The sequence below is a fragment of the Calypte anna genome, chromosome 3 (genome assembly GCF_003957555.1).
Source record: "Calypte anna isolate BGI_N300 chromosome 3, bCalAnn1_v1.p, whole genome shotgun sequence".
NCBI lineage: Eukaryota > Metazoa > Chordata > Aves > Apodiformes > Trochilidae > Calypte > Calypte anna.
Window position 1 is genome coordinate 69,407,102 of NC_044246.1, and position 17,522 is coordinate 69,424,623.

Below are 17,522 nucleotides of genomic sequence, written 5' to 3' on the forward strand. Positions count from 1 at the left end.
CCAGTAAACAAGGTAACCACTTAGGAGGGTTTAATTCCATTTTTATTTTTAATCCCAATTCTACATGTTAGATCATGGGGAAAAAATGTATTCTTACACTCTGGAAAACCTCCGTAGCTGTTAAGACAGTGTTAGTGATGCAACGTGGAAGTCATGAGAGATGCGTCAAGCTGAGAAAAAGTTGTCCAGTGATGTGTTTATGAATGGCTTCAAGTGGAGGAGAATGCAAGCATTTTAAATATTAACATTCACAACTGACACTTTTTCTAAACAGTATCTTAGTATTTCCATACACTTTTAATTATTTTGAATTAACTGGGTTTTAGTTAACATTTCTGGCCTTTCTCCTTTGGTTATAAAGATACTTGAGTGTTCTATCAAGCTGCTATTTGAAACACGGGACATAAGTCAGATCAAACAGTACGTTCAGAATCAATGTATGAAGTTACTGGAAGGAAAAGCCACCATGCAAGATTTCATCTTTGCAAAGGAGTACAGAGGGAGCTCAGCTTACAGACCTGGGTCCTGTGTACCAGCCCTGGAAATCACCAGGTAATAAGATTAAGTGCTAATCATAAATTTTTTCTCTTGACCTTTGTAATGCCAAGTTCTGGGTAGCAGTGAGATGTCTCCTTCAGATACTGTTGCAGGAGTTGGCCCTGACTTTCTTCTGTGTGTGAAGAAAGATCAGGCATCAGATCAGGCATGAGATAGCCCTAGAAAGCCCTTTTGTAGTCCTGGAAAGAGCTCTAAGTGTTCCAAGACTAAGGTCAAAAATTCTAACAGTGAAATCTCTCGGTGCTGTGAAATACATTACCAGGCATAATTTTTCATTTGTTATAAAAGTACTGTACCTAAAGTTAATATTTCATCCTGTTGATAATGTTTATCAGGAATAGATAATAGAAGCTGGCACATTTTGCCTCCTTGCCTAATATAAAATGTCTTCAAATTTAGCCATATGTTTTAAATGAAATTAAAATCAAATTCCAGATTGATACTTGCTTCAAACTGTGGTGAATAGTCCTTTACTTTTTGGGTACTTGAGCTCTTTGCCGTACCCTGACTGCTCTTTATTAAAATATTTCTATAAGGAGGAGGTAACCAGAAAATTAACCTGCATGCAAATACAAGTGACCTGAAACAGGACGTATCTTTAGGGCTCATGTTCCAGGTTCTCAAATTTGAGTCTGATTGTGAGGCAAATGAAAAATGAAATTACCCGGTCCTGTGCTTCCTAATAGACACTTGAGTCATCTGGAGAGCTTCTAATATAACCAGATGGGGAACTTTGCAAGCAAACGAAATAACAATGAATTTGTCTCTGGATGCATTATAAAGGCTATTTTTAGCCTTAATTTTTTACCGTTTTTTTATTATTTAACAGGAGAATGCTTGCCTATGACCGTCGCTCTGAACCGCGAGTTGGGGAGCGTGTGCCCTACGTCATTGTGTGCGGGCTGCCCGGGCTGCCCCTGATACAGCTGGTGAGGCGGCCCATTGAGGTCCTGCAGGATCCCAACCTCAGGCTGAATGCCACCTACTACATTACCAAACAGATCCTGCCACCACTGGCCAGGGTCTTCTCACTTATTGGCATCGACGTCTTCAGCTGGTACCACGAGCTGCCACGGGTAAGGGCTTGAAAGCAAACAGCTGATAAACGCCGTGCATCAGTGCAGGGTTTGGTTTTATCATTACTTGTATTGGAATAAGGGTTACATGGGGCAAGGGCAAAGGTTATGTTACAAGGCAGTGGCTGATGCCCAAGCACACGACCTGGTTCTTAGATGTGTGGGTTTTTAGTGTGGGTTTTTTCACTTAGTAAATCACATTTTTCAGCCAGCCTTGATCATCAAGCACATGCTTGCTCACCCGGTCGTCTATCTTCTGACTTCCATAGTTTAAAACAATAATTTGCCTTAACTGTGTATTTTAGCAGTACTTAGATATGCATCTATTTAGCTGTACCATCTTTTAAATCACTCTATAGTAGATCTTGGAATCCCTGTCTTTTTCCAAAACGTTCTCAAGATCTTTCTTCTTTATAGAGCAGGTGGTAATGCCCCAGCATCAGGATCACTTTTTAAAAAATCTGTATCACTGGAAATTTTAAACTAATTACATCCAAAAATGACTTTCCAAAAGTTAAAGAAAACATTGAGGTGCAGGAGAGGTGTTAGATAACTGGATTTTAGTTTCTTGTTCCCCTGGCAAAAAGGGATGATGAATGACAGTATATCTGTGTAGTCTGGTTACTCTGCCTAGGCTTCAGCAGCACAGTAGGACACCATGTTTCCCACTTCTATTTTAGCCATGATTGGCTTCAATTTTGCTTATTTTCTCCACCTTTCTCTTGGCATTGTGACACTCACCTTAAAGATCTCCAACAAGCCACTCTAGAAAGGCAAAGAGCCCCTGATTTTCTGCAAGGCCAGGGAGCACAGAGGGGCCCTGGGGAGCAGAGGAGCTGGGTGTTTGAAGCAGGAGAGTGAAGGACAGCACAAAGCTCAAGTCCTACAGCACCAGGAGAGACTGCAGGGGAATGACCTCCCCTGGGTGAGGGGACAGTGGTGGAGCTGTGTCTGGGGAAACTGGAGAATGAGCCAGAGCCATGAACCAAAGGAGGGTGGGCAGCTCTGTGACCACAGCTGCACCAGCACGGGAACTGGAGGTGGGCAGGATCTGGCAGCCAGGCACTGGGGAATGTTTGGATGTGGAATAGATGAGCACTTCCAAAGGAACAACTGTAGGAGGCAGAGATTAAGATGAGATGGGGAATTTAGCATGGGAGTGAGGATTTCTTCGGTTACTCTTTCTCTTTTGTGAGCAGATTCCTTCTGAAATAGGGGTGGGTGGGCTCTGTTCAGCCCATCACTACAAGGCAGGTGCTGTGCTCTTCAGAGTGATGCAGTGCATATTACTCATTTGTGTATGAACCCACACCCTGCAGGCAGTGTTGCTTTTCCATACTCATTTGAAAAAAAGAAAATTAAAAAAAAATAGGTAAATTATTAATCAAGGCAAGCTGCTGTCTTGAAAGTTCACCTCTTAATTTTTTTTTATTTTTTAGATTCAAAAAGCTGCCTCAACTGCCCACAGTGAGCTGGAAGGACGCAAAGGCACAATCTCCCAGTATTTCACGACCTTACACTGTCCCGTGTGTGATGAACTGACCCAGTATGGGATCTGTAATAAATGCAGGAGCCAGCCACAGCATGTGGCAGTCATCCTCAACCAAGAAATCCGAGAGCTAGAGCGTAAGCAGGAGCAGCTGGTCAAGGTATGATTAAAGCCTTGTCTGATGTCTGTCAAACAGAGAGGGGCTGAAGTTTCAAAGGCAGCGCGCTGCGGAATGTCCCCAGCGGGAACGGGAAGTACAATCCAGGTGTTAAAGATGTAATAGCTGCTTGGCTTCTCCCAGGGCTATTGAAGGCAGCGTAGCAGCTCCTGCTCTCCTCGGCTTTGTGTAAAACTGGAGGCAAACGGGGGGAGAAGGGGGCTGGGGGCAGCAGATCGGAACAAAAGATGATTTTCTCCCTTTATTTTTCTGAGAGTAACTTCCACAGTTTGTAGGTGCCTTTTTGTAATGACTGATGGAGAGCTGCAGAAGTATGAAAAATTCACCTCTTTTGTAGTAAAATAATTGATGGCGTTCTAGTAACAGAAACGCTTGTTCCAGAAAGATTATTTATTTATATGTGTAACATTGTTGTGTTTTAGCCTGGGGGGCTCCTCATTGCCTTTCTTCTTGATCAGCATTTTCCAAGCTGTTTTTTTCCTGTTAGCTGTACATCAGTGAAGAGGATAGCTGATTGAGCTCACAGATACCTTATATCAAAGCAGAATGCCTTCCCTTGCAGAAACATATGCATATCCTCACCTAATTTTCATACTGTTGTATTATATAATTAATAAATATTTTTGTTGACATTTATTTTTACCACTAACACATGAACCGTTTACAAGCTTGTCTGAATCACAGAGATCTAAATATTCCTGTAGTCTGGGCGTTGGTTTGATAGGTTCCCATGGGGCTCTGCTGCCAGAAAACCATTGTAATTCACTACTCATAAATCTTGCATTACTAAGGTGCAGATTTCTAGTTCTGGCTGTATTTTGTAATATTTGCCCTGCTCTGCATTGTAAACAGCAGTAAAGGAAGGTGATGTGTGCTCTGCAGTTTCCCCTGTGGTACTCAAGAGGAGCTGGTGGGACTGTGCTGTTCTACTGATACAACATTGAGACTTTGTAGATGTGTGACTTGCTTGTGCCAAGTTTAAAATAATCTGTTTTGGGTTTTTTGTGTGTAATCTAGATATGCAAGAACTGTACAGGCTGCTTTGATCGACAGATCCAGTGTGTCTCCCTCAACTGCCCAGTGCTCTTCAAGCTGTCCAGAGTAAGCAGAGAACTGACAAAGGCTCCCTACCTTCGCCAGCTGCTGGACCAGTTTTAAATGATCTGTGTTACAGATTCCAGGTGCTATTTTTTTTTTCAGTGTTTACCACACTAAGACTATTGTGCATGGTGCTTTTTCAAGTCTCATCTAGTCCAGGATTTCCATTTTAACTGTTGGGTTTATTATCTGAAGAATAATTAACACTTATCCTAACTAAATTAAAAGAAAATACATTTGTTGATCTATGAATAGCTCACTTTTTAAGATGTACAAATTTCTTCTTTCTTTCATGTTTCTAACATACTGTTTTATAATGCTGATGTTGAAATAGCTATGTGCAACATCTTGTAAATCCATTTGAAAGTAGAAGTCAAGTTTACTTCCTGGAGGAAGGAGCACTGAAAACCTCTTGAAACCATAAAACCATTAGTGTGTGTTCTTGAACTGTCAGTATCAAGACGTGTTACTTATATATTATCCATTCACTTTATAATTTTGTCTGCGAAAATATTTTGTAAATACACTTTTTTACTTTTCAAACAACTGAGTAAAATAATGTGCAATGACTTTTATACAGATAATTTTAAAGTTGGTTGGTTTATCTCCTCCTAAGTTTTGCTTGATTCCAAGTAGATTGTTATTTTGATCAGACTGTGCAAGCAGTTAGTACCATGTGTAGCATTTTGAAACATTATTTTCTAAAAATTGCTGTCTTGCTTTAGCTATTAATGGGGCATTGTGAGGAACTGTGCAAAGACATTTTTGTTACAAACCTGTGGGACTGTTGCAATACTTTAAATATAAAATTTTATTCCATTTTTGCTTGTTTTGTATAGACATTTCTATTGCTTCTAAATATGCTTAAAATATTTTCTTTCCTTATGTACTGTACAGTTAAATCTTATTTGCCACCATCTTGACAAAATGTGTATTTAGAATATTTGTATAACTGTATAAAATGGAAAAGGAATTATGTGGTCAGTGCATTGTTTTCTAAACTGGAAATCATTTTGTTTTAGAAGTTAATAATGGAAACCATATTAAAGTTGAATAAAATGATATGGTAAAAATTATATGCTTTTTTTTTAATACTTACCCTCAATTGCAGATACTTTTGCTTCCCTTATTTGCCACAGAAATTTATGTAAACAAGACTGGTGAGGTTAAGATCTTGTTAAGAATCCACAATTCCAACTTCGGTATAGACTGCTGGAGGTCCTCCCCGAACCAGAGGAGAAACATCACCCGTTTTCCATTAGCCTAAACAGGAGTAAGTTTTAAATTTAGAAGTCCAGCATAGCTTTGAAAAATAGAACAGAACTTTATTTACATCAAGGAACCTGAGTGCCTTCTCCAGGTAAGAATTTATTACATTCAAAATACAAGTCAGTCTCTTAAATTTCACATTATACAGTACACAGTGTAAACCCACACCAAGCAGAATAAAAATTATTCTGTTAAAAGGTATTAAAAATCATAAACACGTAATAGAACATCCACAGATTGCACAGCATTTTATGCAGAGGAACTGGGGGAAAAAAAAAAAAAAAACAGCAAGGCACAAAACTGCCTGCTCTTGCATTCCAGCATTGGTCACGTACAGAATAAAAGTGGAAATGCCCAGACTGAGGTGTTGGTGCTTGTGCTACAGTGCAGCGTTTGGCAATGCTTCGGGGATAAAAGCTGCCTGACTGCAGGGGATTACCTCTGACACTGGAGTAAAGGGACAAGTGCTCTTCTTCAACCCATTCCTGTTTTCTTGGACAAAACTAGGATTCCTAGTAAACACAGGTATAAAATCCACAGACCACAGCTCTTGCACTCAAGAGAGATTAATTTTCCAGCATAAGCAAGGCAATGGTAAAGGAACACACTTCAGGTCACTTCAACCTGTAATACATGTTCAAGCTTTCTGGAGGGTGTGTAACTTAAAAGGCACTGTAAATAAATCCTCCCTTTAGCTGCATATGCTAGAAGGCAATTTGCTTTGGAAGGAAATTTTAAATGTGAACTTGGATTCCATGTCTAAGAACAAGCCTTAAGGAACACCAGGATCCAAGAAGTAGGAAAGCTAAAGACTTGAACGTCAAGGAAATCTAGAACTGCTGTGACCTGGACTCGGCATTGGAAAAGCCCTAGATATGTTTTAACCTGCTACTAAAAATGTGCTTTTAGAGGATAATAAGAAACAATACTGTACCTATCTTCTGTTGCAAGTTTGAGGCCTGAATTAAGACACTGAAGGTCCTAGGTGCTCACTAAGATGACTCACAAGTTGGATGTCATCCAAAGGCCTCCACCTATCACCTGGACAGGATTCTACACACATCTGAGGTGATTATGAGAGTTTTGCTGTCTTCCTGCTGCTGCTTTTGGGATCCATTACTTCTGGCCAAAGGCTGCTCTTACCTTGGCATCCCAGGCTGCTTCTCCACTAAGACTACACAGGCCTCCTGCTTTTAAGGGAGGAAGTGGGGATAAATTCAAGTGCCTTGTGCAGGAATTAATACAGCCCACAAAAGAAACAAACTCTTTGTTTTTCACAGTATTTTTCCACTCATTGGGAAGACAGTCAGAAACACAAACGCATGTGTATACTTGAGCAATAAGCAGGTAAGGTTAAAGAAGTTAGAGCACATTTCCCAATGTGGCTTTATTTTGTTTTTACTGCTTGATTATGCAATAACATTAACTATCCCTGAGAACAGTCTTGCTTGGAGGACATTCCATTTGGAATTTCATTCCAAAAATTAGCATAGTAATTGGGGATAATTTTAAATCATGGTGGTTGCAAAGTGTAATTTTTTTTTTAACTGATGTACTTCTGGCAACATGATCTCAAGTGTGAGGAAACCTTTCTATGTCACATCAATTGAGGTGCAACCTGTGGACTGCAGTTACAGAGGGGAGCTGCCCCAGGTCCATTTCCCTCTTACTGTGGTTTGTCCTGCATCAAACCCAGTTTCTGCCAAAGGCAAACTGTGACCTCCCTGGGATAGGGACTGGGAACACCTGCAAAAGCAGAGCAGCAGCAGGTATTGCCTCCTCCCACTCCCCATCCCCCAATCCCATCCAGTGGGATTTGCACTGACCATCAGATAGCACTCCCTTACTTTTTACATGCCAAGCAGTTACTGCAGAGTGCAGGAGGAAAAAGGGGGAATGGAAAGTGGCAGCAATGCCGGACCCATCTGCACCTACCAAGTTGCTACCTCTGCCACACCCCACTTCCTTTGTCACCACCTGAAAGCCCCAAGGCCACACAGACTGATTCCTGCTGACCAAATGCAGTCACACATACCTGAAACAGGATTTGGTCAGATAATTAAACACACCATTACTGCAAGCAAAGAGAAACCTTGCACAGGAAGTGGAACAAGGCTGTATTTTAAAGTGCAGGTTCATACATTGCACTAGAAAAAAGACACCACAGGAGAACAGACACACACAAGGAAAACACCATGCCAACAGCAGAGGGAGAGAGAGACACTTCAACATAGTGAGACAAAAAAACCCAGACAATTACACATTTTTCACTGCAAGTTCATTCCTGCTTCTTACTAACTTGTCAAAAGACAGGAAAAAGCCACAAGGTGCTGTAGCAAGATGAACCTCTTTTAGGGCACGGCGCTTCAAGGTCCAACCAGGTGTTCCAGCAGAGACTCACAAATAGTGCTCTGAGCCTATAGCCCTCAGGATTGACCAGCCTGGATCAGTGCTATTTCTCCAAGAGCAACTGAGCTCTCTGCTGGCTTACTCAGGACTGAGCTGAGCCTGTGAGTTTGAGCCTCACCTTTTATTGGCCCCCTGGTCCTGCTCATGCACAGTGGGGGCCCACCCTAATCAGGCACAGGTGGGCTTAACACAATCTCATGCCCACTACCTGGCAATTAGTGGCACCTGGTTGCCTCATTTCACTACAAGGTGCTAGGCTGCACACTCAGGACAACAGAGGGAACAAAAACAGACCTGAAAATACACTGGAAATCTGAGGGTTTGTGCTATGTTGGATCTAGAGCTCTTTTGTTAGTAAATTAAAATTCTTTGCAAGAAAATGCAAAGTAAAAAAATAAATAAATAAGTTATAAACACCCAAACATGAGCACATTCTGATTACACAACCAGAATAAAAACACAAACTATAAATCTGGAGTGTGGAGTAGACAGATTCCAAAGCTGTTGTTTCAGAGTCTGGTTTTGTCATTAGCTGCTGCTTTTTTTGGTCTTACTGGGGGGGGGTGTCACTGGCATGTCAGGTCCTTCCCCGGCCTTCCTGCATAGCAGCAACAAAACCACTGCTGTTCTGTGCCTGTACAGCACCACTCAAGAAAACCAAACAACACCAATCTGAATGGAAAAGGGGCAAGTGGTCACACAGCCTGAAAGGATCGTGCCATCAGTAATTCCCTCTCATTTTCAAGTTTCCATTTTGACATCTTGCAGTGTTTTGTCTTGGCACTAGAAGCCAGAAAGTTGTTACAACCTTATTTATAAAAGTATCAAGGTCCTATGTCTATACAATCTAGTATGTAATTTGGTTATCTGTTTCATACATTCCTTGATTTCAATGGTAGTGCAGTAATCAAAATCTCAAGTACAATCACAAGTACTTTGGACTCTTTAGATTTGTCACCACTGTTCAACTGGTAAATCAGAGTTAAGCATTACAGCAGATTAATACGACCTGTTTTGTCCCCCTTCCCATGCTTTTGCATGGCCCAAGAGCACAGTTCCACTCATAAAAATTAATCTGTAATGTTTTCTCATCTTATGGACAGAACCAGAAAATTACAGTTTGCTCCTAGGCATCACCTGAAATTTGACTTGATTTCCTGATTTACATCACACAGGAACTTGCAGTGCAGCAGAAAAATGCTTCTTTCACAAGGTCAGAAAGCTCAGCATCACAGATAACATTTCTCTCCTCTCTCACAACATGTCGTGACCAAGCAACCCCAGAACTGCACCCTCCACCCACTCCCCAAAAAAATGAGTGGTCTGAGCAGTCCCCTGTTACTTTAACAGATGCCCCCATTTAGGAAACATCTCATGCTCTGTACATTTTTTCACATTAACCCATTCATGTCACAGTGCACTCTCCATGTGTTGCATCACATCATGAAAATGAAAGAGAAAGGGTCAGACATACCAAAACGAAGGTGTTTAGCTCTGCCCCATCATAAAAGGATTCTTAAACCACTTGACAAGACCAGCTACAATTCCACTGCATTTTTTGGAAAAAGAAGAAAGTCAGCTTTTACTTTCATCATTCTTCTCCCAGACTACATGCCCATTTTTTCTCCCAAGGGATTCACCAGCAACCAGTGGAGAATTGCACGATACATCGTCCGGGTGCGGCTGGAGAGCAACTTTGTCTGGAGAGTCCCCTGATACCTTACAGGAAGTCTCTATCACAGAGTTTCCCAGCCTGTCATTCATTTCTATTACCTCAAAGTCTGCTTCGTTCCACTCTTCCACATCCTCCTCATCCTCTTCATCCTCGGTAAGCCCCGAATTTGACAACAAAGCTTTCCGGTGCTCAATGTCCCTCATTTCTTTCAAGTTGCTCTCACGGGGATACTGGGCCAGTTTGTACATCAGAGGGAAGAGCAGAACCGTCACTATGGAAGTCACCAAGGCAGCGTACATGACCACGGGAACACGGTGGAATCTGCCTTGCAGATACCCCACCAGAGCAGGGATGCACATCTCGCCCAGCGCCGCGCCGATCACAAAGAGAGAAGCCGATTTCCCTTGCACAACTGTGTACTGCTCTATCCAGGAAATGCCGCTGGGAAAGACAGTAGCCATCGACGCTCCGTACACGGCGGTTCCGACCCACAGCGACATGGGGTACCTCGCAAAGAAGGCCAAGCAGAAAGAGGAGACGGCAGAGCCTATGAGGCTCAGCACGATCATGGTGCCGGGGTACAAGCAAGCAGCACAGAAGATGGCCACTCCTCTGCAAGCAGCAAACGCGCCCCAGAAGACAGAATTCAAAGCTGCTGCTTCGTTTTCCTCCATCTCAGCAAAGGCCTTTGCATAGGTGAATAAGTAAGAGCCGTAAGTGACCTCCGCTCCCACGTAGCAGAAGAAGAAGAGGAACAGGAGAGCAATAAGGGCAGAGTGGTATTTGGCAAGCACGCCTTCTTGCAGAGAAGCCTTTGCTTTTTCTCGAGCTGAGATGCTCTTTGAACACAAAATAAAAAAGAAAATCGAAACAAACAAAAGATAGGTCCCTATGACAACATAGGACCACAAGAAATCTGCACCAAAATATTGTTTCAGTGCTTTCTGCACAGTCGCCAGCACAGACTGGTTTGTCTTTTCAACTACTGGAAGGTCTTTAGGTTCAGGGCCTCCCAAAGCCATTTTAGCCAGGACTGGAGCCACAAACGCACCGACAGCAAAACTGAAGTGTAAGGCCTGCATGTGTGGCCCAGCCTCTGCCCCCCAGGTGTTCAGTGCTAGTACATTGCCACCTGCAGATGGGAGACAGGGGGATATAGCAGTTTTAGTCTGAAAAGAGATATTGGCTAAAAAAAAAAAACCAAAACAAAAAACAACAACACAAAACAATCAAAAAAACCCATACCAGACCTGTACTATTAATTCTATCTGCAGCAATTCCAGGTCTAGCAAATGCAATGTGCAAAACTGCAGTGAACTGAAATTCTGCCTGTAAACACCTCAAACCCACTTGAGCTTTAGGAAGGAAGTCACAGCAGTCAAAATAAGGAGCTATGCAATGGCTTAATCAAGCACCAGTGACTGTACCTAATTACCTACTTGACAACAAGCAGCTTTTTCAGCATTCTTTCAATAGAGAAAATTTAACTGCTGCTTGTTTCTCTGAGTTTTACAAGCAACAAAACACTATGCTAAGAATCAGAGGTCTCATTAAATAGCATCCCAGGAAACATGAAGAATCGCTGGCTTCTGATGGGCCTGGACTGCTCCAGCTGTGTTCAAATGTCTTGTACTATTCCAGCATCAGAAAGGTTTACAATAATATCACTGCAGAGACCAAACTACAACACCCTCGGGTCAACAAGAATGCTAGAAAATAAGATCTCAGGGAGACATTTTTAAGTAGTTCCTGAGAAGAATGAATGGAAATAAGAGCAGTAATCAAATTCCTGTGCTACAGTACAGCAACCCTTGTCACAGAGCATTAACCCACTTCCAAATTCATTTCATTACCTTGCTCTTCATTTCTCCTGCTGGGAGGTCTCCCTGCCTCAAAGGTCTGACTGCCAAGCAGCACACCCACCCACTGAAGATATTTTTAGAATAAGCTGACAGGATTTTCCCATATGAAGAATTTTTAAACCAAGTGCCATGTATAATGATCCTGCCAGAAGCAGGAAGTACACCTCTGCACTCGAGTTACTTAGCATAACCTGTGCCATGAAAAAAACATCTTTTTCATGACTGGATCTTTATAATGCTCTTCAGTGTTAACAGAGCTCCCTCAAGAACTGCAGCTGCTGGCTCACATGTGCAGCCATCACTCCTCTGTGTTGCCTACCAGCCAAGCCACTACCAGACCAGACCAAACAAACCAGACCCTGGTGGAGATGCTTCCCGAGGTGTTTGGATAGGTAGGATAATTTGTTAGCCAGCTCTTACTCAGAAATAAGCCTGCCCCAAAGCTGGTCAGCCAGATCCCCCAGCACCTTACTGCCTGGCTCCCTAAGTAGGCCAGAACACTGCTGGTGTGGCAGCAGAGAGGTGGCAGGTGAGAGGATGCCTGTTGTAACTTCACAACCACCACCACCTGCTACAGCAACACAACACTCCACCCCTGATGTGCTTTTGGTTGTTTCCTGATCCCCTGTCTGCAAGTATGCCAGAGTTACCACTCATCTCTAAGTGTCCTTAGGTCTCTTGCTATGCCCAGCATCACGGACTCACTTTGTTGGGCATGGCCAGTCAAGTTATTTATGCAGAAGTTTCTTATTCATATCTCTGGTGTAACTGACCCTTCCAACTACACCTGCAGACCTTTGTTCTGCACCTTCACTAATCTATATTCTTCTGATAAGAAGCCTCTACTAACTTGCTGTAGGTTTCCAGCAGAACTGTTTCTTTCCAGACTGTCTGCAGTAAGCACATGCCAGAGATTTACTGACTGGGACACTGAATAAATCTGAATTCCCAAACACCTAAGTGAGGCTGGCTAAGGGCAAGCAAATATTCTTTAATTCAGGGAGATGGACAACGTGGTGCTGCAAGAGAGCTACAGCAGTCAGTGTTTAGGCCAGGTTTAGGTGGGCAACTCTCCAACACAGCAACTGTGAGACTCTTCTCTCTCAAACACTAGGGCTTGCTCAGGACTAGTTTTGTTCCAGCTGGCACTGATGAACTATAAGCTGACTGGCTTCCTGTAAATGAGTAATTTAAAGAAAATACTGTTTCAAGAACACATGACACTTTCTTTACACCTGTAATTGCCCACTGAAACATGTATTAATCTTCTCCAGGAAGCAAGAGATGGCCAGCTCCCCAGGATCCTCAAGGAAGGCCTGTTACAGAGACACAAACACTGCAAGTCTCAGAATCCCAGCCAGGTAAAACAGTTCCCCTCTTTTCATTCAAGACATGTCCATTTACATGCAAGGAACAGCTTGGGTGAGCTTGAATTACATTTCCAGTTCAGTGAAGGAACTATCAGATGAAATGGTCCCTTACCTGTGTCTAGAATTCCCATGGCACCTCCAATAACTGACATCAAGGCTGTTAACAGCAGGGATTTGGTACACCATGGTATCCCATAGAGCCCAACTGTTGTTCCAAACATGGATAATGCTGGAAAGGTTTTAAAAAAAAAAATAAAGAGTTTTATCAGAATGTAAACACTATTTGAAAGACCTCTTCTGCTAAAGTTTCATTTGCAAAGGGGATAGCACCTGCTGCTAGAATACTAAGAAGTCTTCTTCTGCAAACTGTTGATTTAGAAGTGCTATTCCAGCATCTTCTGCAAACTTCTGATCTAGAAATGCCACTTTACCACAAAAGAAGGAAAATGTGTTCTGTAACATTAGGAAGTTTTCCCTCCAAGAACTACAGAACATTAAATTTGGCTCCATTTTAAAAGAACCCAAATCACTGAACTCTTAAAATCCTACAAAGTGATGGTACTTTGGTCAACAAGCAACCTCCATATAAAAATTATGACCTTAATTTATATTCTGTTCTCACATGAGGGATATACTCCAAGAGATTTCTGGATTTTAAGAGACAGGACTACAAAATTTCTCCTCCAACATTTAGCAGAAATTTCTTAACTGTGTTAGTTTTGTTACTATTAATGACACTTAAAACATGCCATTTCAAAGAGTATTTTTTAGCAGATGTAAATTATTTTAAATTACAATTTGGAAGGAAGTTCAGCCATTATATTCCAATGCTTATAATCACCTCCACAATAAAATAATCTACAATTAACATCTTGTGTATACACTATTTGGTTTTTAGAAAGCTTGTCCCAGATTCCTCTATTCGTTTTCAAATCAATGTTTGATCATTGATGGGGCAGATACTTAAGAGATCAAAGGGCACTGATGGAATTACGAACTTAGGTAAATCCCAAGCAAAAAAAAAACAATGGAAAAAATAAATATCCAGAACCCTGGAGCCCTAACGAGATACAAGGAATATGTGCCTCAAAACATTTTTGAAGGCTAAGGTGCTGAGCTGCACAGAGAAAAAGCTAAAGATGGGGTATTTTAAGAATAGCTTCTCAGATGCTCTGCTCAGAGCTGAAAAGTAACTTCTCAGTCAGTTAACAAGTTGTCCACTTCAGCTCTTCACCTGAAGATTAATACTTAAAAGTTTCCCTGACAAAGAGGGATTATGTCTACATTTCTTTTCTCTGAACAGCAGCAATTGAAAGACTGGAGGTAAAACTACATGAGTCAAGTTCTCTTTCAGGTAGCCCTCCGACAAGAGAAATGAGAGAAGCTTCAGTAGTTCAAATCGTAGTTTTGCCAAAAGTGCTACCAAATTGGAAAGGACTAGGATATGAAACATATTCCAAGTGTTGCTGATAGATGGCTATCCTGTGTGATAAACCAGAAAAACAAGTAAACACTAAACTATTTCAAGGTAATACTTCCACAGATGTATTCATTATGAAAGAAAAGTCTTGAATGCCAGACACAGACATCTCTGACTTTGCCAGATGTCCAAGGTGGTTAAAAGAAACCTGCTTTGCAGGTGTTCCAGAGGAGAGGAATAAAGGACAGGAAGGACCAAGGGTATCTTAGAACTCAAGCAAATCAGAGGAAGTAGTCCAGGGAGGTGAAGACAAGAGAGAAGAGACACACACACATTACATAACGTGATTATTCCTGATAGCAGGAGACAGGCACACAAGACCAAGCTTAGGTCAAACTCTAGCATTGCAAAAGGGACCTTTTCATATTCTTGGAACTGGCTCGCTGATGACAGCACGGTCCTCAGGGGAAGCACAGTTCTGTTCCTCTCCCCAAACAAAAAGATAAATCCCTAACTGAGCATGAAGGCACATACTATGAAATTCTCCCTCCAGAAGTGTCCCTCCACAAGTGTTCTCTGCTATGCTCAAAGTAAATTCAAAACATAATTACCCGTTTTCTTTACGTGTTTCTCAAAGCAACACTACAGAAACCTGTATGTTCCAACAGAATGTGTATGAATCATGTTCTTTGATACAAAGAAAAATCCAAAGCCAGTTGTAATTTATTTTGTCCAAATCATAGGCACCTTCTGGTCAATTCAAACAGGGTTTCCTCAGTTCAAAACCAGTCACCGCTATTAATATTCCCAGCAAGCCCAACCACTTGGAAAGAACACCGTGCCTCAGCAATGCCCGGACACACACGGTGTCTGAAAACCAACACAAGGGAACATCGCGATGGCGAGCGACAGGTCCGGCGGTCCACAGGGTCCAAAGGCACCACACGCCACAGCCTCCCACCCCGTCTCCCCTCAGGTTCCGTCCCTCAGAAGGCTCCAGAAAGGCCACAGCTCTGCCCCGCATCCTGCGCTCAACCCGAGAGCAGCCCAAGCAGCCCCGAAGAGCGGCTGACAGAACCCTCACGGTCCGCTCCGGCACCACAGCATTGGACTTCAGCGGGTTAGGGGTCCCGGCCCGCTCTGGCACTCACCCAAGAGGAGGTGGGGGTTCATGCAGTCGAAGAGCACCCCGCCGACCACCGACCCGCCCAGGGAGCCCAGCGACCTACCCACGAAGATGTAGTAGATGTCACTGACGTTCTTACGGACATTGGCGGCCAGGTTCGGGAAAGTGGGACCCAGCACGGCGATGCTCATCCCCTGAGAGGCATTACAAAGGTGCGGGGTGGCCTCGTGTGCCGCCTGCCCGCCCCTCCTGTCCCCCTCGCCCACCGTATTTCGAGGCCGAGGGGAGAAGGGGCAGCAGGTGCCGTGAGGCGCCCGCCCGCATCTCTCCGGCACTCACCAGCCCCAGGAAAGCTGCGCACAGCGCCACGGAGATGCACCACTTCAGCGCCACTCCTTCCCCGCTGCATCGCCAGCCGCCCACCACGGCCACCTCCGTGTGCGTCCCCTCTTCAGGCCTTTCCGCCGTCACCGCTGCTGCCGCCGCCTCCTCCTCCTCCTCCGCCTCCCCCGGTCCGGCGAACCGTACGTGCTTCTCACCCTCCGTGCCGGCCATGCCACCAACGGCCGCTCTGCCGCGCGTGACCGCCGGCCCCGCCCCCTCGCCATGGCGGAGGTTGGGAGGGGTGGGGAACTACAGCTCCCGGCGTGCTCCGCGCCGCCTGCCAGGCCCCGCCCGCAGCTGTTGCCGTGGAGACGGGCGGGTGTGGAAGATGGCGGCGGCTCAGCTACAGGCCCCGCCTGTTTTACCTTCTTCGGTGTGGGTTCTTTGTTTGGGTTGGTTTTGGGTTTTTTTTTTTTATTTTATTTTTGGAACAGTTTCTCAGTGCCTGCCGCCTGTGGCAGGGTTTTTAAGATCGGTGTCACTGGGGCAATTAGCACTCGAGCTTGCACACCGCAAATAGCTACAGCAGTACCACTTTCCTCACATGGAGGAGTTAATTATAAAACCAGAATAGAATTGAATATAAAACCAGAATATAGGGGGGGAGGGAGGTTATATACATGCCTCTCAGAGCAAAAATATAATAATTAAAAAATTTTAAATATCTCAATAAAAATTAATCCTTTTGGAGCTCCTTTTATAAGCAACTTTAAAAAAAAAATACCCAGCCTACCTTCCCGAATTCAAAACTGAGGAAAGCAGACCCAGGCCTAAGGCTTGCTCCTGGGGGCAGCCGCAGATCACGCCTGGCTTCCAGGGCCATGCACCAAGGCAGAAAAGCCACAAAGCTTTTCCTTACCCCACCCTCGCCTTCCATGCTTCCCTCTACCAACAGCGCTTCATTAAAGTTTGAATTGCTTTCCTTTCTATGGCTAGTGTAGTAAGCACACAGAGAGCACTGCAGATAAAAATCTAAAGAATCATTTTGAAAAAAAATTTTGACAGAATCTTGCGTCGATTCGCTGTCACTGCATTCCTGGTTACCCCCTGAGTCAGTCACAATGCAGGTGGGTTTGGGTGGTGTTTTTTTCATGAATCCATTATCTTATTACTGAAACTACCGGGTCTTTCAGACAGCTTGGCATAAAAGGTCTCCTACATGGCACGTGAATATTATTCTTACAAAGCTTGCCAAGACACAGTTGTTGAGTCTCCTCTTATATTAAAACTCACACAGATTTCTACTGTTTGACAAGGAAGAATAGTTCACAAGCTTTTTGGAAGGTTTCATTTCATTATTAATATTAGGCTCTAACTTTCAGTATGCTTGTTCTTTTTAAGCCTCACAACCCACTCAAAGGTAATTCTAAGTTGGAATCTCTTGTTTTCCAAGCTGTTCAGAACTACATACATCTATTGCATGTAGATGACAGTAACCCAATCCCATCTCTCCTGGCACTGGTTAGCATATTGCAAGTACAGCTCCAGTTCAGGTAACCTGAGGGACTGGCTGCATGCTTTAAAAAAAATAAATAAATACAAGCTACAACAAATAGCCATGAAAGTTAATATTTAAATTTGATTGTTCATAACCATGGTAGTATCTTT

General features: G+C 43.3%; 2 protein-coding genes across 2 annotated transcripts in view; one reads left to right on the plus strand and one right to left on the minus strand.

The window, feature by feature from the left end:
- REV3L (REV3 like, DNA directed polymerase zeta catalytic subunit) overlaps positions 1-5,472 on the plus strand; it is a 113,114-nt gene extending 107,642 nt beyond the window's left edge. Inside the window, exons 29-32 of the mRNA XM_030447039.1 lie at positions 362-552; positions 1,388-1,634; positions 3,074-3,283; positions 4,319-5,472. Of these exons, the coding sequence (XP_030302899.1) occupies positions 362-552; positions 1,388-1,634; positions 3,074-3,283; positions 4,319-4,459 (789 nt within the window). The 3' untranslated portion in view covers positions 4,460-5,472. The remainder of the gene's footprint in view (positions 1-361; positions 553-1,387; positions 1,635-3,073; positions 3,284-4,318) is intronic.
- Positions 5,473-9,403: 3,931 nt separating this feature from the next.
- Positions 9,404-15,980, minus strand: MFSD4B (major facilitator superfamily domain containing 4B). Its single transcript, XM_030447713.1, has 4 exons — positions 15,870-15,980; positions 15,556-15,724; positions 13,097-13,213; positions 9,404-10,884 (listed from the first exon to the last, which is right to left on the minus strand). The coding sequence occupies exons 2-4, from the start codon at positions 15,719-15,721 to the stop codon at positions 9,653-9,655; spliced, it is 1,515 nt and encodes a 504-aa protein (XP_030303573.1). The 5' UTR covers positions 15,722-15,724; positions 15,870-15,980; the 3' UTR covers positions 9,404-9,652.
- Positions 15,981-17,522: the final 1,542 nt, after the last annotated feature.

What these genes read in the sequence shown, in the direction of transcription:
- MFSD4B (XM_030447713.1), bottom strand. Translation starts at nt 15,721, where the DNA reads ATGAGCATCGCCGTGCTGGGTCCCACTTTCCCGAACCTGGCCGCCAAT. An exon ending in GAACCCCCACCTCCTCTTGG is followed by an intron (nt 13,214 to 15,555) that starts GTGAGTGCCAGA and finishes AAACCTTTCCAG; the next exon opens with CATTATCCATGTTTGGAACA. An exon ending in CATGGGAATTCTAGACACAG is followed by an intron (nt 10,885 to 13,096) that starts GTAAGGGACCAT and finishes TCCCATCTGCAG; the next exon opens with GTGGCAATGTACTAGCACTG.